The sequence below is a fragment of the Lipophrys pholis genome, assembly GCF_963383615.2.
Source record: "Lipophrys pholis genome assembly, chromosome: 1".
Classification (NCBI taxonomy): Eukaryota; Metazoa; Chordata; class Actinopteri; order Blenniiformes; family Blenniidae; genus Lipophrys; species Lipophrys pholis.
This window is the reverse complement of record NC_137635.1, coordinates 44,333,487-44,359,637: the sequence shown is the minus strand read 5'-3', so window position 1 is coordinate 44,359,637 and position 26,151 is coordinate 44,333,487. Positions and strand designations below refer to the sequence as shown.

At 39.1% G+C, this 26,151-nt stretch overlaps 1 protein-coding gene across 2 annotated transcripts in view; it reads right to left on the bottom strand.

Annotated features, from left to right (window-relative positions):
* Positions 1–9,042: 9,042 nt before the first annotated feature.
* Positions 9,043–26,151, bottom strand: part of LOC308116051 (junctophilin-1-like) — a 36,084-nt gene continuing 18,975 nt past the window's right edge. The window contains exons 4-7 of one of the 2 annotated variants that reach the window (XM_080474019.1): positions 24,000–24,272; positions 13,473–13,891; positions 12,336–12,432; positions 9,043–9,678 (exon numbers count right to left, since the gene is read on the bottom strand). In XM_080474019.1, coding sequence (XP_080330145.1) covers positions 12,352–12,432; positions 13,473–13,891; positions 24,000–24,272 — 773 coding nt within the window. In that variant the 3' untranslated portion in view covers positions 9,043–9,678; positions 12,336–12,351. Of the gene's footprint in view, positions 9,679–12,335; positions 12,433–13,472; positions 13,892–19,273; positions 19,596–23,999; positions 24,273–26,151 lie in introns of those variants that run through there. The other variant, XM_080474020.1, reaches the window with a different exon arrangement.

Sequence of the window (26,151 nt, the reverse complement as noted above, 5' to 3'; positions counted from 1 at the left end):
ATAAAGAAAAAAAACAAACAAAGCTAAAACACTTACACAGTTGAATTTTGTTAGTGGTAAATGTTAAAAAAAAAAAAATCCAAGATGGCTAAAGAGAAACAGGAAAATTGCTTAAACCACTAAAAAGATTCAAATTAAAATATTGATAATAATAATGGCTGAAATGGTTTAAATAATTAAAAACAGCTCAGATGGCTAAAACGGGGGAAACGACTAAAACACCTTAAACCATTAAGAGTGACATAAGAGAATATAAAAGGCCAAAAAAAAACCCCACAAAAAATCATTAAAAAGCTACTAAAATAAATAAAAATGTCGATGGAGCTCCATTGAAGTTCTTGAATTTTCATGTATGCAACTTGAGCTTAATATAACAGATATACAGTACATGACAGCTTAAAAAGTTGCGTTCGATGAGTTTTGAAAGTTGCTCATACTTTCTGGTTCCGGGTGGATTTCACTTTCATTTGGGGTAAAGTGGGCAAAGACATCGGTTTGTTTCAGCCATTAAGGTTGCAGAGCCCTGAGCTAGACGGTGTGTTTACCAGACAACTAACAGCCACACTCCCACAAATACAGCGTCCCCACTGTAAAGCACGGTGGAGGCAGCATCATGGTGTTCAGGTGGTTCCTAAATAATCAAGTGGAATCAGTGGAGCAAAATTAAGAGAAATCAAGAGATTTGCACTGCAAGACAACTTGGAACTATGGGGTAATATTTTCCAGTGACTTAATAACACGTTTAGTTTCCAGTTTCATTGCAATGAAATGGACGTTATTGTCCTCAACGCCTGATGATTCAGATGAGAACCACCCGAACAAAGTTACACGACAACGTTTTCAGTGAAATCGGATTGTTATTGCGTTTTCGTTTCAGAAAAGTTTGGAAAACAAAGCCTGTTTGGAGAGCAATACAATGTAGTTTTCATGTTGGGCTCAAAGTTGGTGCTGTTTTTCCATTTTTGTAATGAAACCACACACACACACACACACACACACACACACACACACACACACACACACACACACACACACACACACACACACACACACACACACACACACACACACACACACACACACACACACACACACACACACACACACACACACGTGCCCAGACAACAAAACGCTATAAGCTTTAACAATGGGAGAACAGCAACACTCGTATGGACAGACGATGGCGTTTGATTGCTATTCCGGTCGCCACTCTGGAGGCAAACATTCTTGTTATTGTCCATCTACTACAACGGAGTAGATGGACTGTGTTGGACATTCTAAAAACGTTTTTATTGACTCGGAGCGCCGTTGAGTTTTCACCTTGAATCGTTTGTCAGTGATGCGATCGTGGGCAAACCTCAATCTACTAAACACGGGAGGTGAAAGAGACGATATTGACTTCACATCGACAATATTGACTATTTCAGCAGCCTGGACGCGCTTCACATGATCCGACACTTTCCTACAAACACACGAGTGACTGACGATGGTCACTGGGAGGGAACGTGGGATTCGGTGTCTCGGACTCCACCGGCTCCGGCAAACTGAACCACAGCCATATCCAACAGCAATCACTCATTTCACTGGGAGTATTTTTAACTACCAGACTTTATTTTAACAAATTTGCTTTTCTTTTCTCATTAAATCCTTATATTTTAGTCAATCATTATAGTTCCATTTATAACAGGGAGAAAAAGTGAAATGAATGTAATTATTTCAATAACATTAGATCAGTGTTGGGCTTGATGGCTTTGGATTTAATCAGTTCGTCCTCGTGAGCAGTGCAAACTAACTCTGGATTATAATGTCAAAGGTAATCCAGATTGGCTAGTCTATTTAAATTACAAAACAACAATGTACATGTGCTTTTATGAATATTAGATTTGTGTTCAATAAGTCCTCAAAGTTCACAAATTACACCTGGTGATCAGCACTGGTGGTGAGAAATACACTTTAGTGTAATTCACTAGTGTTTCTGAATGTGTCGTGCTCATGTCATGTAATCTAAGTACTTTATCTTTAAAATGTAGAATTACTCCTGAACACGACTGCAACTTGAATTCAGATTCAAACCGTTTTGTTTATGTTAAAAGATGAAGTAGTGAAAGACGGGTAGTAAAAAAGTAGTTACAGCTTTTTTTTCATACTTAGAAAAGTGTAGTTTGATAAAGAAAATAAGGCCTCGGTTAGCCTCCAGGTGTTTCCAGCAAACATTTTAGAGAAGAAAAAAAACTTTGCTAAGAATAGAATTTCCCTTTTAAAGTATAAACGGTGTCGTTTGTCTTTAGTCCACTTTGCTCTATACTATTATTCAACAATTTATTTTTTATAAAAGGTAAAATAAATCGAACGCCTGCCGATCAAAATGTCATCAAATGTGGTTAAAAAGCATTTTTTTTACTCTTGAACGGTTTTCTTTTCACCTCTTCCGTTCATCTGGTGGAATGAAAATGTGTTTCAGAATAACTCCAGCCATTGTTTTTGGAGACGTACTTAAGACGACATTATTTTACTTTCCTGAATGGAAACGTATTTAGGATTTATGTGTGAGCCCTTCCGCACAGAAGAGCCTGGGCACCATGCATGTTAGTAGGGGTTCAAAGGGAAAACACAATTTTTAAAAAAAAAACAACAACAAAAGGTTAAACACACCTGAAGCTTTGAATTAACATGACACATTAAAAAAAAAAAAAAAAAGTAATATAAGAAGAGAAATCGCTGATCTGAAATCATCTTAAAGCTGTGATGATTGAGACGTGCAGCCTGTTATTTATCAGAAGCTTGCAGGTTCTATTCTAACCATATTACGGTCGGGATATATCAAAGTCGAAGGAGCTGAAAAAACAATCCCACTTTACAATATACAAGCTTTCCACTGTGTTTGAAACCAGCAGGTCACCGAACTAACCATCACCACCTTACATTGTATTTCATGTGCATTCAACTAGAAGCCGTGGTTTATGAAACATGGAGGCGTTGCTGCAAACAGCAAACGCTGCAGAGAAGTTCAGCAACTTTTTCGGTAGTTTGAAACATTAATATTAGATGGAAGGTGTGAAACATAAAGTCCACTGGCCTGCTGGACGACATACTGAATGCTTCACTGGAGATCGCACTGTTTTAGTACGAGAAGTACACAGAGACCCCACCTGACAGACGAGTGGCGCGGAATATGATTTCAAATCACGTTTGGACCTGAAAATAAAGCGTAAATTTGGAAACACTAAAATTGTTCAGGTCTCATTAAGAAAACCCTTCCAAGTGAAAACGCATCGTTTTTGCACTTCTGCTTCAGAAAAGCTTTTGCGTTTACATAAACGACATATCTAAAACGATGTCCGCTCACGCGGAAACGGCAGAAACACTGAAAACAAAGTCGTTAGTGTGAGTTGGCACTGTTTGTTTGTTGGTGATTATTTACGGGTTCATCTTGGTTTGGTTCACCCGAGAACTAATTAGGCTCAGATGAATTTGGCACCGTGATACGAAATCCTGAGAAATTTCTTAAACCACACTTATTTATATTTTCTTGATATTTTCTTGCTTAAAACTGTGTAACAAAGGAATTTCCTGCTGCTTTTTAGTTGTTTGCATTAAAAATGGAGCACGTCACATCTCTAAAGTTTTCTGATAAATTACCCTCGTGTTACTCAAACAGAAGCGACGTTCACTTTGAGACACTTTAATGCTCTTCAAGTAAATGTTTTCTCTTCATGCTTTTGATTTTGGAGTTATGAGGAAAGAGCAATAAAATAAATATATAAATATTTGTAGTACAATTTTATTTTTGATGCCTCATAATTCAGAAATTTTAATTTCTTTAACATTTACATCTTAAAAACTAAAGAACATGCTTGTTGCTAAATGGTTGAATACGATTACATTACGTACATAAACGACAAACTCTATGAGCGTGAAATTATAAGTTCCAGAATATAAATAAACAGTTTGCAAACTTCATGACAAAAAGGCTTTTTTTTTCCCCATCTGAAGAACTGTAGCTGCATTTCTAAAATCCCTGAATTACCGGAGGCGATTTATGACAGTTTTTAATGTAGTTTTACCCAATTTGGGGCATTTTTCCTGTTTTGGTGTTTAAAAAAAACCCCAAACATTTTAAACCACCTCGTGCTAATTTACAGGATTAATCTGACTCTCTATACTGTGTATATCTGAGCACATGCTAAGAAAATAAAGTAACAACAAATCACAAAACAAAGCATCTCATCTTCTATTAAAACTTCTCCTTGTTTTTTTTTGTATGTGTGCACAAGTTCCTTTTTTCCCCCAAAATGTACTCTTCAATGGAAATATGTTTAACTACAAATATTCCCAAAAATACAGACTTATCAGACCAAATGCCATATGGATCTACAAAGTAATTAAAACAAGTTTTAAAAGAAAATAAATAAATAAATAAATACCAGGTTTGTTTTTTTGGCATTAATGTTTAAAGCAGAGCTCTTCAGTCACTGCATGTGCACTGCACACAACTGTGTGACTGTTCTTTCAGATTTTGTTTTGAAATGAGCTTTAAGTTTACTGAATTTAAAGTGACAGTAACTTTACAGCAAGTTTCAGTGTGAGATAGGAACTCTCAGATTGTCTTAGATTTTAAGATACATTTAATTATGCTTCATCAGATTATTAAAAATCATTGCGTGAACGAATGAAGGAGTGTATCATCTCCATTTCCCCCTGGCACATTGCACCCAGTTTATATACAGTATATAATATATCTTATTATTTCAGAGCTAAATTCAACGGCAAAACTTCAGATTTTAGCTATAAAGTCACAAAAATCCAACAGAATTCAAAAAGCCACAGTATCTGCACTTGTGTAATGTTCACTATGAAAAAGAAAAGAACTGAGACCAGACACTAGCATGTTTTTACAGTAACTTCACACGGCCTTTCACTCTGGAGAATACTGTCAGCAGTGGACTAGATTCCCTCGACAGTAAGATAAAGTGAAGGCTGTGGGTCCTCACACAGAGAAGAAAACTACTGTCAGATCTTTTTAGATTTGCACACAGTCAACTACATTATAGTATTAATTAAATCCACCAAGAAATAGTATATATTCTGCAAGTATAGTGCCACTTTGCAGTAAAAAAAGAAGAAAAAAAAAAAAGGCCCCAGGAGTCTCAAATTGTTAAAATCAGATGTGCGCGTCAATAAACATAAATTAATAAAACAATAAGACATCTTCTTTCTTTCTTTTCATGAGTTTTGTGCTTCTGATTTCTGTCCTGTTCAGATGGTTTTGAACTATACCTGTAGTGTAAATGTTTACGTCACAACAAGGATATACTGTATTTGCAATGCAACGTGAAACCTTAGTGTCCCGGTTTAATGGGATTGGATCATATAAATGTCAAACTGTGGTGGCGAACAACGACTGAAAAATCCACAGCTGCTCAAAATGAGGTGTACTGCTGTTCAGAAAGGTCTGAAAATTTAAATAAAAAGCAAAGATGAGCAAGTCACTAGATCCCATATCTTTAAAAAACACTAGAGCACCACTGAGGCCCCGTTTCCACGACAACGTTGCAAGTGAAAACTAATTGTTTTTGCGTGTTTTGTTTCAGAAAAACTTTGTGTTCAGCCGGAAACGGTTTGAAAAACGATGTCCGTTTCCAGAAATTCTGAAAAGAATGTACTTTCTACTCGCACGTGTGCAGAAGAACTTTTTATTTACTCCGGCCGTGGTTCGTGTGCGCCGCAGCAGTCTTTCAGAAAAGTTGCAGTTTCCCCCGTTTCCATGGAGACGGAGCGATCAGGAAAAGTTCCACCATGGGAGTCGTTTTAAAAAAGTTGCGTTTTCAGTTGCGTCTCTGAGCACCGTTGTCGTGTAAACAGATCCCCGCAACATAATGAAAGTTTTTCATTTTCACATGAAAACGTTGCCGCGTAAACGGGGTCCGAGAGACGCTTTTAAAATACATTCACGTTTTGAACTACGCTGAAACAACCCGGCAATATATGTAACGTGGATAGCGTCTTGACATTAAGAATACCAAAAGGAGCATTTCTTCTTCTTCTTTTTCATTTTTTTTTTCATTTTTTTTTTCGTAATTATAAATTACAAAATACTGACTGCTCGTTTGACCATAACACAGATTACAGCGTCTCAACCTTCTCTGTGAGAGTGGAGGGCTGCCTGACTCAAAAAAAAAAAAAAAAAAAAAAAAAGACATCTAAAGCGTTAAAATCCACCATGCTGTGAAAAATAGTATATGTCCACGAGTAAACCCATTTTGAAATAAGCTCAAGTGCAAATATACAGAGATCATAGGTCTGGTATTAGCAGAGACAAACTAATAATATCAACATACACAACAAATTACTCTTTTTCTTCAAAGGAATTTTTTTTTGTTTTTTGTTTTTTTTTATAACATTGAAGATCATTCTTACAATATACAGTATATATATTTTTTTCTTTGTGCATGGGTGTCAAACATATGACAGAGGAGCGAAAACCGTTCCACCACAAGGTCTAAAACGGCTCGTGGGACGACCGAGCAAAGTGCAAAACACTGTTCAGAAAACACTGAGCAGAATTTTCCATTATAAGTTACTGCTTAGCGCAGTTTATTTACTGAGGATTGCAGTGTTTTAGTAAGAGCTGCTGACATAAGTCAACGCTGAGACCTGAGACGATACATCAGAGTGAATTTGGAGGAAAAGTTACTCTTACTGAGAAAGTAATGTCTTCATTGTAGATTGTTTACGATGTGTAAGGTGACCCTGGGCCGATTTCAACCCTTTTGTGGTCTGGTTGCAACCCACAGGCTGCATGTTTGACACCCTTATAATAGATCTAATAGATCCTACGTCCAAGATTAGATATATGTCATCTGGTAACACTGAAACTTTCTTTCAGTCAGAGAAACTGGTAAACAAAGTGACCTGTCAACAATAACAAAAGGCAAGGGTCATTTTCCCCCAGGTGTTGGATTATGACATTAAATCCCTCATATGGCAGAACACGATCCTAATCTAGCGTTAATCTAATGTCTGTTACTAATCAAGTCTGGTAAAACCAGCGAATTAAATTAAAAATAATTTTACAAACTACTTTTAAAAGCATGCGATGATAGACTGTAAACCAGGAACACTGGATTCTTTACCAGCGGTCGGCTAAATCCAGCAGGATTATTGTGACTTCCCCAGTGAAATGAACAAATGTCATTTAGACAGGTTATATCGCCGAGGGCAGAGGGGGTAAAAACAGTCTCACAGTATCACATTTTACTGGAAATTCTTCAAATGACATGGTAACATATTTCTCCGTTACATCCAGGGTGTGATTGTGGTGCGGGGGGGCGGTTACTCTCCTATACACATCGAACCGTAACACACAGGTTACTCTCACTTTTGTCTGTCTGTTGGCGATAAACTACATCATTCCCATAATGTGAAGGTTGATGGTGGACGTATGACTCCCACTGACAGAGTGCCAGTGTCTGCTGCACTGCTATACTTGGACTTTAAGGTCCAGTTTACACGAGAACGAGCTGCTGGACACAGTATCGTTTTTTTCCATTTTCATTTCAGAAAAGAGTTTTGCATTTTCACCTGTAAAGGTTGTGTAAACGGGGACTTAGTTGTCCTTCTTCGTCACGTGGGACCACCGATTGTCAGAAATGTAAGAAAAGTGTAAGAAATGTGTCTACTGATGTAGATAAGGACAGTAAATGGTTCTAAATATAGTGAAGAGAATAAAAACACTCTGGAATCAGTCTGTGTTACTGTTGCTGATCTGAGCCTTGCAGGTCAGGCTTCTAGGAAACTGACAGCTAAAACACAACTAAAGTTTGTTGTTGTCACTTGAAAACATTGAACTAAAATAATTTGATTTGTCGGGTCTGTCGATGAATGCAACAGAGAGCTGGACGCCTGCAGATCACACCCTGGTTCCAACGCTTTACACAACATTTTATTTATATATAAAGTGGTACAGTTTCACAGTAGTACGAAAGGATTTATAGCCCAGTAACACTACCAAGCTTCCCAATAAAACATGAAACCTCTAACATAATAACACGACCTAATTTCATCTCATAGCGGGAGAATGTTTTACGTTATAACGTGATGATATATCGCCATGTTAAAATGTGATACCAGGAGACTTTTTTAGGAGGTTTACAGCTGCGTTATGCTTCTGTATCGTATAAACATAGAATATTCCCACAGACAGATACACTCCTGACTCCAGTGAGAGTGGGACAGTAACAGTAATCCTGTTCATGGATGTGTACGTGGAAACCGACATGAGCACAAACTGGTGCTGCTCTTAAAATCAGCCAGTGAAGGAAGTTTGTTCATTGTTCTCATTCTTGTTTGCCAATCAAAACAGCAGGCACTGAGAGCTATGAAAACAGACTAAGACAGATATGAACAAATCAATAGACAGACCGATAGAAATAGAGCTCCTCTCCCAGGACCCGTCACGGGGGAGAGTGAGACGAGTGCTTCAAATTCCAGCCCGTGGCCCTTCTCACCCACCACCGTGTCACTCTGTAAAAGGGTAAGGCAGCTGTCGGCTTCCATCATCTCAAAGTGCATCTCGGAACATATCCAGTCCACCACCCACCCACACACGCTCACACACACGCGCACACACACACACACACACACACACACACACATTGCCGAAGCACACACAAATGCATGGGATGTGCACACGCCTGGTTTCCATTTTCAATGCAATAGATTATTTGCTGTTTTTATGTAAGAGAAAAAGTTCAGCGAAAGTTCCTCCGCCACATAGAAACTTCCCCCTCGTTGCACAATCGGATTTCTCTGCATGCCTGTGAGCAGATACGTGGGGGAAAGGCGGCGGTCTAAGTGAGCGATCGAGGCCCGGTGTTTAGCGAGGTGAAGAGCAGCTCTGTTAAAGTGCACAGCAGTGCCTAGCTGCTTCGCCTCAACCCGTCTCTGTGGCCGATGAGGGAAAAACACGGCCGGCAACCGACCCCGTGAAGGTGCTGTCAGCTCTCCTGAGGGATTGTATATGAAACAAATTCTCTTCAACTCAGCTGGACAAGGCACAAACTTTTTATTGCAGCATTTCAAACACTTCCAAAGTTGCTGAAACAGTTGGATGGCGAAGGAAGCTACAAGAAGGACAAGCGCACACACACTGGAGGCATTTATAGAAAGTATAGATGCCAGGCCTCACGCTTGCTCACTCACATTCACTCTGCTCTCCAGGGCTCCTCTTATTTCTGACCCTGATAGAGAATCTGTAGATCGGGCTCAGGGGCCCTTCACCCGGCAGCTACCGCCTGCTTCAGCTTTCACTGCCCTCTGAGGGGAGTCACAAATCATGGCTGGGCCAATCGGCTCCGACTCCGGCACTAAAGACAGTCCATCCAAGGGTGTCAGTCTCATCTTTCTCCCTCCTCTGTTTTCTCCCTCTCACCTCTCTGTGCGGCTTTCTCCTCCTCCTCCTCCTCCTCCTCCTCCTCCTCCTCCTCCTCCTCCTTCTTCTTCTTCTCCTCCTCCTCCTCCTCCTCCTCCTCCTCCTCCTTCGCTCCTCTATTTTCAGTCGTCCGTTTTGCTGGTCTGTCTGGTGCCATCTTTTTTTTTGTGTGTGTTTTCTTTTTGGTTTAAAGGCCCCTTTGGCTTGTGAAGAGTGAGCGGCTCAGGCGGCGAGTCTGGACGAGTCCACTGCGATGGGGTTAGACACAGAATAGTGATGGTTAGTAATTGTGGACATCCTGCTATTATAGACATACGACCAATTTAACAATAAAAATCTCTACCACATTCAGGAATAATTGACAATATTGAAGACCATCTCATGAGCATGACAGCTGTCAGTGAGTAGGATATACTACAAACTGTCCTCAAAGTTGATGTGTTAGATGGAGAATAATGTGCAAGCTTTAGGATTTGTGTTGGCTGGATGATATGAAGAGAGCATCTCCTGAACTGCAGATCTTGTGGGTCGTTCCTGCCCTGCAGTGGTCAGTATCGAATGAAAACGCTCCAAATAAAGAAAAGCAGAACTGGCGGCCGGGTCGTGGACGGCAAGGCTCATTTCTACATTCGGAGAGCAAAGATGTGTGGTTCAAACCAACGGATGAGCTACTGTAGGTCAATCTGTTGCATTTAACGATAGAAAGGTGTGAGAAAAGGACACGTTGGGACACAATTTGCACGCACACACCTAGAAATATTGAAACAATGTTCGGAAGAAGAGGAATCTCTCAGTTTTGGCTTTGTGACAGTTGGGAACATCTACTGAGGCAAAACATTACAAAGGAGTTGCAATACATCTATATCTAATCTACTATACAGTATATCTATATCTAAACTTTTGGAAGCTGCCATAAAGATTATCACTCACTAGATTTCTGAATAATTGGCCATCCCTTTGCTGTAAACCAAGAGCACAGAATATAGATCATTGCTACATTGCTATTGTGGATATTTGTGTGAATGTTTTTAAGTATCTTTACTTTTATGTATTTAAAAAACACAAAGTTGAGAGCATGTCTGGGGCTATAAAAACATGTTTGATCTGCTCATCTCGTCTCTTGTCTTCTTTATTTTAAGACGGGAGGAGAGAATAGATCAGGCCATACTTCACACCCAGACTATCTGCTTTTGAAATAGCACGAGTGGCTATTGACACACCCTAACTGTACTTGCACTTGGATCATGCACTTTAGATTGTTAAAATAGATCTTAGTAGGACCGGAGCAAAGTAGACCACAATCCTCAAGAGGTTGAGTCCGGGCTCCACAGATCGTGATAGTATGACCAGCGACAAGAGTTTCTTGGGTTTGTTGTGTTTTAAGGTTGCAGTGAGGGAACGTGCAGTGACAATAAGGCATTCAATTCCATTCACTTCATTCTATCTGGTAGAAGAGAGGCTTGGTGGTCAAAGGTCATAGGTGAAGGTCACTGCTGACTCACACGTGATGGGTCGAGAGAAATCCCTGGGAGGTGATAATAGAGATTATACACCGAGCCGTAGTAACATTATGCTCAAAATTGTGTTGCTTTCCTTTTTGCAAACCGTCACACAACAAACCGTGATAAACTGAAGATTCTGACGTCTTTCTGTCAGAACCGGCGTTACTTTCTGCAGCAATTTGAGATTAAAGCTTAAATATGGGGAAAAAATAACAAAAAAACAAGCAAAGCTGCTTCGAAAAGAGATCAAATGGTTGAAATGGCTATAATGTCCTTCCTTCTTGTGGCCATAAGACTCTATAACTCCTCCCTGTAAACAGTGTTTGCCGTGTTTAATCTAATCCTTTCTGTGCTTAGATTAGCCACTGTTAAGCTTTGTGCATATATTCAAAATTTATTTAATATATATTCTGTCTTGTTTGTTTTTTAACTTTCTTTCCATTTATTGTGTGTCTAGCAACACGTAATGGAATTTACCCTCTGGGATTGTATTGTATTGTATTCTATAGAAAAGAAGGATGAAACGGCTTCAATCAGGTACAAAAACAGCTGAAAATTTAATGAAACGTTTACCATCAGAAATTACTATTGAAACTTCATAAATGTGACATAAGACAGTGTTTTTGTACATGTTTCAAAACTACTGTGTGTATGACACTTTAGAAGTTGTGTTTTTAGGGGCGAGACGGGTTTCTCCAGTTATATTTGATTTGGTTGAAGGTTTTTGGTCATAAAGGTTGCAGACCTCTGGATTAGACTAAAGGTGCCTGCCTTCACTCCCGTACATCGATGAGTCTTTCCCTTCCGTCATCCTGTCACAGATTTACTGCTTTTCCATCCTTGGATCTCTCTTGATGGAGACTGCCAATCGTAGAACGGTAACCCGCCATCAGAGCTGCAGTTTAGAGGACGCTCTGACCAGTTGTCCAGCACTCACAATTTGATCCTTAACATATCCTCATAATTCCAAAAGACAACGAGATTAACAGTGTTATTATGACTTTTCACTGGTATTTGAGTTGGATATCTGTTAAAAGACAAAACCTTTGCTGTTGGCAATACCAAAATATTTCTCATTATTATTAAGTTGTGTTTTGTTTTTGTTTTTTAATCCTGGCATGTTGTGTTTTGTCTCGGTTAAATGGAAGTTTACAAACCAAATGTAGCTGATGTCCACTGAAAATTATGATTAATGGCCAAGCCAGATATACCTGAGGCCCTCTGGGTGAGTTAACGGTTAATACCGGGATTGAGATTCCAAACAAGACTCCAGGAACATTTAAGATCTTCAGACTGTGTGAAATTGCAAAATACCTTTGAAAAAAAAAACCTGTGTTTTCAAGATAACAGCAGTGTGCAAGTATTATAGCCAACATGACAACAATTTCAGTAAAGATTCTTACCTGAATAAAGATTTGGTCAGGTGAGGAAATGGACGAAAATGATTGCTAGACCTACATTCAACAGCATCACAAGAGCCACCAAGACGGAATTAGGACCCTGAGCAAACACACAAAAAAAGTTCACATTGTTAATCTGGTGGTGATGTCAGACATGATGCTTTAGACACACGTTGAACAGTCTTAAAGATTATGGCTGATCGTAGTCGAGGTTTGACCTGGGAAAAGTCTGAGAACAGTTTGAACAGGTTTGGTGAGACAGTTCATGTTGAGAACCCGCTCACACACTGAATTCATGTCAGACTCTGATCAGCAGCGATGTGAATGTGCACAGAAACGTGCTTCATGATAGTTCAGTCACTCACTTGTGATAAATACATTGCAATGATGAAACATTTGCAAAATATCTGGCATGTAAAAGAATTTTAATTAGGTAGTGCTTTTCCACTGATTTTACATCGTGGGTCACATTCACCCATTCATAGAAACCAAAGGACATTTGTCATGCGAAGCGTTAAGTCCGTCCATTTTGGGCAATTTGGGGTTCAGTGTCTTGCTCAAGTGAGCCATAGCTGCTCCGTCATCATACTTGACTCACCCCTTCCTTGATCTTTTTATCTTTTCTGTTGCTATTTCATTTCCCCAAAGCTTATGATGGAACATCTGTCATACTTTGTTTTTCCTTTTTGTTTAAAATTCCCATTAATTTACTCCAATGCGCCAATCTGTTTGATAACTCAACACGACATCCAGTTTCTCCACGGTGAACGCAAGCAAACGGACATAGAGACGATAAATTCCAGGAAGTCATTTGAATGCTCCTGTCTGCACTTGTATTATTCTGACTCTTGTCTCCTCTTCATATGATCCAATTAGATCATAGCCTTTAGATTGGTAAATCATTCTTTAAAGACAAATATAATTTAGAAGTGAATCTTAAGAAAGCCTTTGGCGATTTGCCAGCAAAAAAATAAAGAATAGACCACTTCCTGTGAACAACAGCAGTTTGACTCGGGGTGTATTCATAAGTTAAGATATTGATCTTTTCGACAACTCTGGGTGAAAATCCAGCAGTGGTTCCACAAAATACACAATTTTCTAATTCAACTTGAGCATCTCCTCTGAAGTGACGAAACGTACCGTCTCCTCCTCGGTGATATTAGAAGCTAATTCCATACTCGCTTTCTTGGTTTCTGCAAGGCTCTTTGGTTTGGTTGACTCGTGTCTTTTTGGCTTGGGCGGCTCCGGTGCTTTGGCGCTCTCGGTTTGAGGAGCTGGGGAGTAGCTGTGGGCGGGCGGGGACTTCACTGCTGGTGCCAGAATCGGTTTGGCAGGCGGAGGCAGGCGTGCCAGGCTGGACGGGTGGAAGTCATCCTCCACACCGAGTGGATCTTCGGGCGGCGGGAGCGCCTTATCCGCTTTGACGTAGTAGCCGTGGTACTGAGAGTGAATCTGCCCGTTGCTGGGCGACTTGCTGAGAGTCGTGGTCACTGCCGGAGGAGGCTCCGGTTGCTGCACGTCCTGTCTGAGAGAAAGTTTGGAGGCTGCCTTTGTTATTCCTGAGGAGATAGAAGAAGAAAGAAAACCTGGATAACCACAGAACCATCGGTACTGGTGCGCACTGGCAGAGGTCACGTCATGACGTGACTGGAACTGAACGTAAGAAATGCAAACCAATCGCTGATGTCTGGCTTCTCTTCACGAAGTGTGATCTATAAAAAGTTGTTAGTAGACGTTTTCAGATTTGAAGTTCAAGAGACATTATGTCCAAAATGTAGTGCTGTATTTCAGGAGAGAAAAATGTTAAGTTACAGGAAAACAAATGTAAAATATCTGCTCTACAAATATAATGATCAGAAAACTTTCTGTGCCCATGAGAATACATATATAATTCTACAAAATAAGGGGAAAGCCCTTCTTTAGCGGCTTGGAGTAACACTCACAAAATGACGTGTGGATAAACATTTTAATCTTGATATCTGATTCTTTCTCTTGTACTTTGAGGTGAAAATCTGACATTTCACCAAATACTAAAATGTAGGGATGACACATCACTAAAACAGCTAAAATATAAATGGTGAAAATAAGTAAAATAGCTATAACAGCTGAAATGACCAAAACAGATTTAGAAAAATGTATAAAAAGACCAGTCAGGGGGTCGTTGAGGCAGTGGGTGCCATAAGCATTCATATTTAGACTCATATCTGAGCTGGTCTTGTACCTGAAGAGAACTTCACTGTGGACTTCTCAGACAGGGAGCAGTAAAAGACGAAACACAACGAAAACTCTCAATTTGTGAGATTATCAGGTTGTCTTCATTCAAGAAAGTCCAAACCCTCAGCTGGGACGAACAGACAGCAGCGAAAAGAGATAACAGAAGTACATTGTTTGACTCGTTATTTGTACCATCCATCCATCCATCCATCCATAGTACTGGGTCACAGGGTGTTGAGCCAATATCCCAGCTAACTAAAGGTTAAAGGTCACCCGTCCATCACAAACAAAGGGAGGCAGACAACCACATTCACACCTCGGGACAATTTAGTGTCAACAATTAACCTCACATGAATGTTTTTGGACCGTGGGATGAAACCGGAGTACCTGGAGAACACACGGGGGGGGGGACATGCAGGATTGTGACTATGAAGTACTCCTGCTGCTTTTAGTGATCCTCATCCGACTGACAAGATTAGATATTGTGCTGAAATTCAACAACAGAAGAGACGACACTGATGTGTGAGTGTATAATTGTGGTGCAGCCTCTTATTTTAATCGTCTCACCCCTTTTCAGACATGTTGAATTAGATGTACGTGTTATATGTGCGAATTTATGTAAATATGTATGAATAGATAGGTGGGCGTATACTTGGATATGGGTGACTTAGTTTGTGTATAAAATATAGATTTATTATTTCTATAGATTATCTACATATATGTCTATGTGTGTATGGGTGTATATCTACAGTATATAAATATATATATATATAGATACGTTTAAAGAATTCTATTTTTTTTTGTATGTTTCTGCATTTTGTATTTTTGTATCTTTGTTTTGACATGTCTGAAATAAATGAATAAAAATATAAAATAAAAAAAGATGCATAATCACACATAGCTGACAGGACAACATAATATATTCCAAATATGTCACTGTGATATCAACATCTGCCACACACAGCTAAAGTTTGACTCAAGAGCAATAAATGATGTTTGCATGCGCTGTGCATTCATGCTCTGCATGTCAACCAATCATATGGAGCCATTCTGCACTGGATCGTGTCATCACAGCTCATATTCCACTTCGTTATTTGAACATCACATCATGGCTGGTGGCAACAGAACCGAAGTAAAGAAAGACTAAAAACACCAAAGTCAACATCTACTCCTCTTCTGAAACACCGCTGGGGGGAACTGCAGATACACATGAAATAACTAAAGAAAGACAAACGAGCTCCAGTTGCGTTTGTTTGAAATTGAAACCAAGAAGCGAAGGAGCACTGTTATCATGAAGTACAAACCCAACGGCACAAACGTGGCAGCATCATATACTTAAGTGTTTTTTTTATTTGTAGGAAAATTAGTAGTAATCATCAACAGTTTTGCATATTTAACTCCTGTAGGCCCAGATAATGATTTGAGATACGTTGGACACATTACTGTTCTACTGTCGTCTGCTGAGGGCTGTTTTGCTTGTATCATACAGTTTCAGGTGAACCGCTACATCTTTCCAGATGAACTGAGAAAATATTTGAACATTTTCAAAAACAGATTCTCGGTCTCATAGGTGATGCTCATTTTGAGCACATTTGAACCAAGAGACAAATGGAATGCATTACTGGGTCTATTTTGTAATAAGACCTGATGCATGCACGCTGGGTGTGAATAGAATCGTCCTTTATATTAAATAAACTGAGATCATTTCAAAAAACTTGGTCAAAATGTGGCCCTCTGGTCTTCAGGATGATGTTTTTATGAGCCTCATAATGAACAAAGTTTCCCATTCCTGCCCTGGAAGCTGCTGTTCATCACTGTGCAAATAAAGAGACATTGGTTTTTTTAAATTCTATCAACTTATCACAATAGTCACATCACGTACAACTTATCCTGGCTTGTACAGCTGGAACGTCTCTGTCCAGAATCTATAATAATTATCATTAGAATCTGTCTTATATAATTACATTACTATGGTGAAAGTGCAATTAAATATATTTCATGAAAAATAGATAAATTCTAAAATGTAACTTTTAATTTTTAATTAAGTTGCCTTAAGTTGAGTCTTAAGTCTCTCTCTCTCTCTCTCTCTCTCTCTCTCTCTCTCTCTCTCTCTCTCTCTCTCTCTCTCTCTCTCTCTCTCTCTCTCTCTCTCTCTCTCTCTCTCTCTCTCTCTCTCTCTCTCTCTCTCTCTCTCTCTCTCTCTCTCTCTCTCTCTCTCTGCCTTCTCCTCCGTCACATCAACAGTGAGATGATGAGTAAGTCTTTTTGACAATTTGCTTGTTTCTCTCTGTTTCTATCCTCTTTTTTAGATTTTCTCGCCTTTAACCACAACAGCAACAGCAGACATTCTCCAGCTCAGAGCCTCGTTCTGCAGGGTTTGGTTGTTTGAAAAGTGAGTTTTTTCTTACCGCTGTCACCGCACATGTGAAATCGTTGAGTTTTTCTCTGTAAATGTGCATTGCAATGACGAGGATGCTATTGTCTGTATATAAATAAAACTGAATATGTGTGACAGACAGGAAGCAGATAATGCATCGTCTCTATCCAACAGCTTGAAGACAATTCATCAACTGAAACACCTCTCAACGTACGAGAGTCCCACATTAGTCCTGCTGACTGACCACCCTGAGTTAGGGACCGGACAGCCTTAACAGGTACAATCAAACTTCAATTTCCCAAAAACGAAAAAAAACAGCAGACCACCAATGCCACTTTTACAATCAGTGAATGGAGAGAGGATCAAGAGAAGGTGGATAGTATATTCCAAGAAAAACCGTAATGTGAAAACCCTAATTCTATCAAAGGTGCCAAAATGGCTGGACATGGTCTCTTTAACAACACGGTGAAGAAAAGGGGTCTAAAGCATGTAACAACACGTTCACTCCTCATCTTCAATGAACATTGCTGAAAGAACAACAGACCTACTTGTTGCTAAATTTGAAATGAAATACTCCTGTTGATTTTTTTACCATCCGTACTGAATTCACACTCGTGTGTGAACTGAACACATCTGTGAGAAACTAAATACAAGGCATCTGAATGGATTTCACTTGTATAAAACAGAGAAAGACAATTTGATGTGCCTGCTCTCCACACAATGTTTGTGAAGAGGAAAACGCTGCTCAACGGCTTCCATGCAGGGACTAAAAACCATTAATGAGGTGTTACAAGATGACGTGAAACTGATTTATATTTATGTACGGAAACACAGACTGACTGCACCTAAACTCCAGTAGTCGATTCGCCATGTCAGGCCAATAACGTCCCACAAACTCTACACGATGTGTTTGAAAGTCTGGTTTATGTATGGTGGGAAAAATTTACAGCGAAAAACTTGAGCACCCCCGCCCGAATACTGTCTGGTAAGAAGAACACATTGGTAAAAAAATTTAAATCATGTGACAGCAGCACACATGATTTTTACCACATTACAAAACTTACTACGATTATTCAACGAACTTCAAAAGACCTTGCGCCTGGCAAATCAGATAATGTGGATTCAGAAGAGGCTCAATATACAAAACGTCAGTTTTATTACTGCCGTGAGCAGATTCGTTCACAATAATGGACCTCGTACCAAAAACTTTTTCCCGTTCTGGTGCAAAACATTATAGAGCTGCTAATTGATCTGCATATTAAAGTGTCGTAACATCACATGAGCTGTCGAGATTTTACACAGTCAGCTTGACAAATCGATGCATTATTATTATCTGTGGAGGTTAATATGAGTTTCATCCTTCTGGTTTCATGCAGAGTTGCAGCTTCCAGGTAAAATGCATCATGAGCTTTGGTTTGGTCCCATTTTCAGCCTATTCCAACGGACGTAGTCGTAAGTGTTAGATAATAGTTGAAACGTCTTCAAAGTGACTTTATCAATTCATGCTGGTGGCTCGATTAGGCTGATCGGTGAAATTAGATTGATGCCTTGTGAAGTTATTCTTCGGGCCAGTTGTATGCATTCACATCGGCATGTTAAAACAAAATAACAGGGAGGATTCTGGGAATTTTTGGACTGTTTTTATATATTTGGAATTTATAACATGATAAAATCATCATCTCTGTTTCTTTTTTTTTCTTGAGTAAAAATTAAGATAGACGACTATGATTCAAAACAAAGAATGTAGAGCATCTGCAGACACTGGCAATATTCACTGGCTCGGTTTGATTTGTTTTGTCCACATTTACAGTGAAAGATGTCTTAGTTTTGCATTTCCTTGCTATTTAACTTCAGCTATCTGGACAAAAATCCCAACCCACCGCAAATCTTTGAGGCGTCGTGTGTATTTAAAGTGATTGTCGGGTTTTTCTCTGTAACAGAACCATGAAATGACTGTGTTGTAATTATAAATAAAACTGAAATTAATTGAATTTGAACAACAGACTTCAGATTGCTATGAAATTCATGTTAAATATATCTGCTGCTCGTTTCAGAGCACTGTGATGTGTTCACATGTTTTGTTTTGGTTTCTATTTGAATTGTTATCACAAGTGGCCGCTTCAGATTTAAAATAAAAAAATCTCTACAGTTCTATGATGATTTTTTTTTCATACACCTCAGATATAAACCTCTCAAAAAAGGGAATTTTAGGTATGTCAGCAGGAATATTTTGCGACCTTTTGAGTGACGCTCCCCAGCTCTCCTCTCAATCATCGTGACAGAAAAACTGCATGTTGCTTACAAAAAAAATAAATAAAAACAGGTTGGCAGAAAAACAAACTGCAAACAACCAGCTGCACTTCATGCAGTCAAACCAGAATTTATTGGTTTATTTAGGTCATGTGATCAGTGACAGTTCATAACAGGTGCGCCTCATCTGGGGTCACGGTGTAACTGACACACAACAACGGAGCAAATCCCAAAACAACAAGGAATTTGTTTCTGGCCTGGTTTGGTACTCAGACGACCCAAATCAAGCAAAGGCACAGCTCGCCAAGCAAAATGATGTCAAAATACTTAGCAGGGAAACACAGGAAATCGAAACGGCTGAAATGCTCGACACTCAAGATGCTCTGGCAAGAAGACATGGGAAGAGATGCAGGTTCTCTACACTGGAGAAGGGAAAGCAAAAGGACAGAGAATGAAAGAATCAGCGGCACGAAAACAACCAACAGGGAGACAAAACACCTGAAACAATGACAATCAATACTCAAAGGAGCATGTTTTTAAAACTAGCTTTAACAAAAGATTCACACATTGTATATAAGTGTCTATATTAACTCCCTTCTTAACATTTGATAGGACAATCCTATAAACGTATGAGGATAAGATCAATAATGTGATATAAGGATCCACAATATATACTGCAATATGAGACAATGTTGAGAGTTATTATATGTCTTATAATAAATACTTAAATGTCCAATGTTAATGTCTTGTTGTTTTGGGATCCGTACTTCTGAATAACAGTCCACCTTTTGTTGTGACTTATTGAGCGTTTTTGTTTTTGGTAAAATGTTCGTGATTTTTGTGCTTTTTGACTTGTGTTGTGCTGTTGCCACCAAATATGACAAAATACTGAAGCACTGAAGTCAAACACAATCTTTTGACAACTTGTGACATTTTAATTGGGGTGAAAAAAAAGAAAGATTGATTACTCTTGTTTTGCGACAACTTCCTGTCTGGCACCATTTCCTTTCCCTCTGCATAGCTTGGCGCTCACTGATTCCATATATACTTCTACTGTCTGCAATGTGAAACTCAAAGCCTCTCCAGATGTACAGACATAAGGCCTCGACCTCGTTGCTCAAAGTCATGTTGTCAGGGTGTTTGTAAAAACATGAAGTTTTTTGGGCATTTCACTATATTTTGCACCAGATGGTTTCATTAAAATTGGCTTTACGTTGAGATTTGACAAATTTTCATTATGTTTGGTGAAAATGTGGACATTTTCATAATGTATACTCTGCACCACAGCAAAGAAAAGCAATAACGTTAACATTTAAAGGTTACCATGACACTGCTTTACTGGTCCACTCAAGAGGAAATAGGCCTGTTCGCCACAAAATCTCCTCACTTATCCTTCTGTACCTTCCACAATCACAGCACTCACTGAGCTCTAACCCTACACCCACTTTGTGACCCTCACTTTGACAGAGGTTGTGGGTCAGTGGGTCACTGTGACAAATGGGCATAGAAATGTGTAATTTATGGCAGTTCCGTCAATCTCTTGCAAGTATAGTTTGCATTTTGATATATTTATTGCACATATGTAGTTGCACAACTTATACCCGACTGACCACTACACAATTAGATTTGTTATCCATAAAGTACTTTGAATATGAATGACTTAAACTGTGCATATGTTCCTCCCAATGTTTACCACATATTATCTTGGATTCTGTTACTGTTTTGAAGAAATGTGGAAATCACCAAATGTGATCAATTGTCCAATGAAGGATTAAAACCATTGGTGTTAATTATAATAACCAGCATGGGAATTTGGTGAATTTTTGGTGCAGTGAGGACATAGAAAACATAAATTTTTTGTCCTTTTTTGTTTAAATAGACATTCATTGGCCGCTACAGAATATCTGACCAATGAAAAAGGTTTTTAGCCCACAAATTGGTGCACAATTAGTGCAAACAACAGTGTCCATACGGGACTCCACAGCACACATGACTGTTGTGTGGTGTCTTGTGATGACACAATGTCGAGCTTCTCTCCTGAATTGGTGCTGAATCAAAACACCCTCAATGGCATGATTTCAGGATAAGAAGTGATCTATATTTGGTAACTACATGGGTCATTAACCACACACGAGCCCGATTGTATCACAGTTCCTGGCGGTCTAGGAAAATAACATCATGATCACTCCAAGTCTACGCCAAAGCTGCAACTTTCTTGTTTTGAGCAAGTTCTGTGGAAGTTACTGGATTTGCACTCTGGACAGTCACCCTGACATTACCCTGCGAGATACATTGAAGAAGTTACAATTAATTTCTCTCAACTTTGGAAAGAGGTCCAGGCCCTAATGTAGAAGTGAAAGCCCAAATTATGATGTTCCCTCCACCGTACGCAGTGGGAATGATGTTCTCATGTTTGCATGATGTTCTATCGTCACGCTCAGCAAAGCATCGTGTTTCCTTCCTGAAAACTTTAGATTGTCATCAATCGATATACAATCTACACCACCACCACCACCAACAACAACAACAAAGGATCCTGCATACATTCTGTATATGTGAGATTCTGTAACTGCCATTTCCTCACTACTGTTATTTTGGAAGAAGATGGAAGTTACCAAATATGGCCACTTATCAATAAAGAGTTAGCAATGTAGCAACTGTAGCTTTATTTGATGTATTTCGGAAGTCTTAGTCCACTTTTCAGTGCGTCTAATAGTCGTCTGCCTTTTTCCCCCTTAAACAATACCTTCCCAAATAAATCAATCAGAAACAGCCAAACAATATTGAAGCTACTTCCACCCTGGATCTACAGAACATGTGTTCAAAATATACGGTTATTAATGAGCCTGACTGACAAACTGACAACATACCAGACACGACAGATTAAGTTTAGAAAGTCGGGCAAATGTGCAAATTGCAATGTAAAGACAGTTTCTCCTTAAACATGGAGTAAGATATTCTGATCATTAATGCCACTTCTCTTACAAATAGGAAAACTAAGCTCAAAATCTGAGCTATAACTAATTAGCAACATCTCCGCTCATTTCAGACAAATGCAGTTGTCACTTCCTGTACCCACAATTTTTAATTATCAAAATCACTGTCTTGAAATTGTTGGTGTCTTACATTATTGACCAACTGAAACCAGATCAATAAAGAGGACTACACACAGTAGAACATATGCAAATCGTTGACTCATAACTGCTTGTCACACACAAAGACATTACCAGGACATCTAAACTGGCATTTTTGGGGGGGGGGGGGGGGGTGCATTCAGTTGTTTGTCAAATGACAGGATATCACATCATCATCATTATAAAAAAATAACATGTTAAAAAAGTTAACACATTTAAGCACAGAAAGTTTCCCAGTACACCTGAAGAGGTTCCTCTCAGCTCCTGCCATGCCGCCATACTGTAATAAATCTAAAATGTTCAATATGCAGTGTTTTATCCTGTTAGTAATTAAATGAAGTGACAGAGCGAGAAAGTGTTGGCAGTTAGTGGCGAGGCAGCGTTGTAACCATTTGTTAATGTTAATAAAGAGGCAGTTTGCGAGGTAATCCCTCGTCTTTCTTTCCAGCTACAATAGTGATCCAGCAGACCAGTCAGATAAACAAACCTGCGCGTGGAAAGAAGCTGCGGACCGTTGCAGGGTGACGGATGTGATGCATGAAACAGATGAGAGTGCACCGAATGGCTCGGTGGATGGAAAGTTTCAGTTTGACAGACTGTGGGATGGAAGCATGGACAAGAGCACGGCTGTGTACAAAATATGCAGCATAGTTTCTGATATCAACTTAATACTAAATATGTAGGATAGTATGGACACCTAAGCTTATACTAGACTTACTCTAGGTATTATATTCAAACACACGATTGTTTGACATTAGATTATTGAAATACTGTATAAATAAGTAATTCATCTACTAAAATGAGTTTGAATTGGTGACATATGCCTTTTATTAAATACTCAGATGGTGATTAAAATGGGATTCATTGTGTTTACAAAGCCCCTATTTAATAAAAATATATTTTTTAATCTCATCCCCCCACAAGTGCTTGCTTATAAATTACATCAATATGAGGACAAGATGGCTCTGGACCTGACGAACTGTGTGGCATACTTTCTTCACTTCACATCTAAGTCGTTAGAAAGTTGACAGAAACAGTTCATGTGTTAAAAAAAGCAGCTGCTAAGCTCAAGCACACATTTCAACTCTTACAAGGCATATTGTTCTTCATAATCGCAGCACATTAAAGTTAAAGCACAGCTCATCTATTCAAGGAAATGGGAGATGACTATGTAAATGATTTATCTGATGTCATGGATACACAAGCAGCCCTTAAAAACTTGCAAACATGGAGTTAAACATGCTCAAATGCCTGGCCTTCCTGGGATTTATATTGCCCTCTTCAGGTGGGTAAAACCAGGTTTTACAGTTCTAACAACAGTAGCTTAGCACCCCTCACGACACCAGTCTACAGAGCTTCTTAACACAACGCAGCTTGGGATGCTGTGGTCAAGAAGCCAGCTCAAAGTCCCTTCATTGCTTTTATGCCAGTCGCCACCACTGCTCACATAAAAACAATTTAAAAAACAACCTAAAAATAGAGTCCTATCAACTGCATCGCCTCCGTTTTGCTCTTTCAGCACCTGGTAGACGCCAACATACAGTCATGTCAGTATCAACACGTATCTCCTCCTCACAGGACTGAACACAGCTGCAGCATGAACAAACATCATCAGCACTCCTTCTGGAGTGACAATGTAATATTGTTATTTAATCAAGACATGAGCAAGACCTGACAACCTGAGTGGCTTACCTGCCGTCAAGGACTCGGCTGAAGGAGCTTTGCTTTCCTTCCCAGCAGGCTTTGCGGGAGCAACGCTGGCAGTTTTGCTGCTGAAGAAAGACTTTTTGACGACAGCGGGTGATGGAGAAGGGCTGGGTTCCGGGCTCTCGGATGGAGACTGAGACGGTGTTGTGCCTTTCCTGTAGAAATGGGGACTTCCTGATGGCGACTTTTCCTTCTTCACCTCGACGGGTTCCTTCACTTCCACGGGTTCGTTGTACTTCTGCCGTATGTAATCAGGGCCTGGAAGATATCAGAGAATAGAAAGATTTATCCTCCAGAAATAAAAGTGAGTTTAACTGAGAGTAGTATGATGACTCTTTTTTGACATGAGAAGTCATGATTCCAAATAGATACGTGCAGGTAATAGTAGTATTTATTACATTGTAATAAGGATGCATAATATATCGCAAACTTAAAGTATAAATATCACACAAGAACTGTAATAAATTAAGTTTTCATGCATTTTGATTTTGTTTGCTTTGCATGTTGCAAATGTGTCCAACCAAAGCCACTAGATTGTTTTGCCAATGGATGCATTTCACTCCATTATTTCAGCTTTACCACAAGAAAAACTAAAATTTACAACAAAGTCACACCCTGAAATGAAACAGTTGTATCTGGTTAAACGAGGAATGTTTGAAAATACAGATCTCAAAGCAGAGACATCAAAATCATTTACTTAATTGTTTACTTGAAGTCATATCACTACTGCATCACTCAACCACAATAACACAAGATTAATTAACACCATGCAGCCCTACATATGAATATATTTTTTGAGAATGGATGAACGGACGGACAGGTGGATTGTAAATTTTCAGTTTGTGACAACTTTCACGCTTCCTTGTGCCACATGGGAATATTGTTGTTTTGTTTAGTGACGGACGGGGATGAGCAAAACATGCAGAATATCTCTTTCTTATTTTTTTTTAATTTGCAAGAAATTAATTATCTCCATTTGTAGTATTTGGTAGAGTCAAATACCATTTACACAGTTCTAAACATACAAGGCCAAAATATGCTTAAAAATATGAAATTGAGTGATCACGAAAGCATTTGAAATATTAAAACGATTACAAAGTGTGTATGTTTATAAGCCTCGACTTCATTGAAAAGATACCTGTATGAGATTATTTCAGTTTCACAGGCATAAAGAAGGGTCCTGATTTTGTGGTTACACTTTTTGACAAGTTTTTACAGAAATTTTACTTAAAAGTGTCAAACAGCAGCCGGACGATGGTGTATTGTTTGTGCCTCATAAGTAGAAGGTTATGGGTCGGGCATTTCTGTGGGGAGTTTCTCCCTGTGCATGAATCCCAAAACATTATGCAGGTGCGGTTACTTTATTTCTTTGTTTTAGCCACCAGGTGAGTCAGTATGTAAGATAATATGAACATAAAATCAAGCACGGTACCAGAATAATTAAATGATGATATGGATGAGGTATATTAGAGGAGGGAAGCTTTAAAACTATGCAAGTGAGGTTTGCGTTGCAGTTCTGGCCTTTGTGTGCTTAATGTAATAATTGCCCAGGCATTGTTGTGTTAATTAATAACCCCAACAATAAAATAAAAGTTAAAAGTTCCATATTATACAGTTTTTCAGTATTTTCTCATAGATGTCAGAGGTCCAACAACATTATGATCAAAGTGTTTTTCCCCAAATCCAGCCTTGGTCCTGAATTTTGACCAGTCTGAAAGTCCCTTTAGTGAGCTCGACTGAGAACAGTCTGTTTCTGTGTCTGTGCCTTTTTTTTTCTTTGTTTATTTTGGTCGTTGTGTGCTTATGACGTGTTCTTTATTACGCAGGAGTTTCTACCGAGGTTGATATTTGGGCTGGTTTTTATTGCGGTGGGCAGGTTTAACGTTGTGTTTGGGCTGGAAACAGTGAGTCAGATCAGGCAACCCTGCAGAAAACATGGCTTTCCAGTGGATTGAGCACAATGGCTCATAGAAACATTGTTTTTAAATAATACCAGTTGGAACCTGAATCTGACCCAGAAGGAGAGGCTCCTGAAGAGGTTCAGACTCTACAGCTGCAGCAGGACTTTTCAGAAACCTTCAATAAACATATTGTATGTCTGAATAAGTTACTCAGTTTGGTCGCATGTGTTGTTACA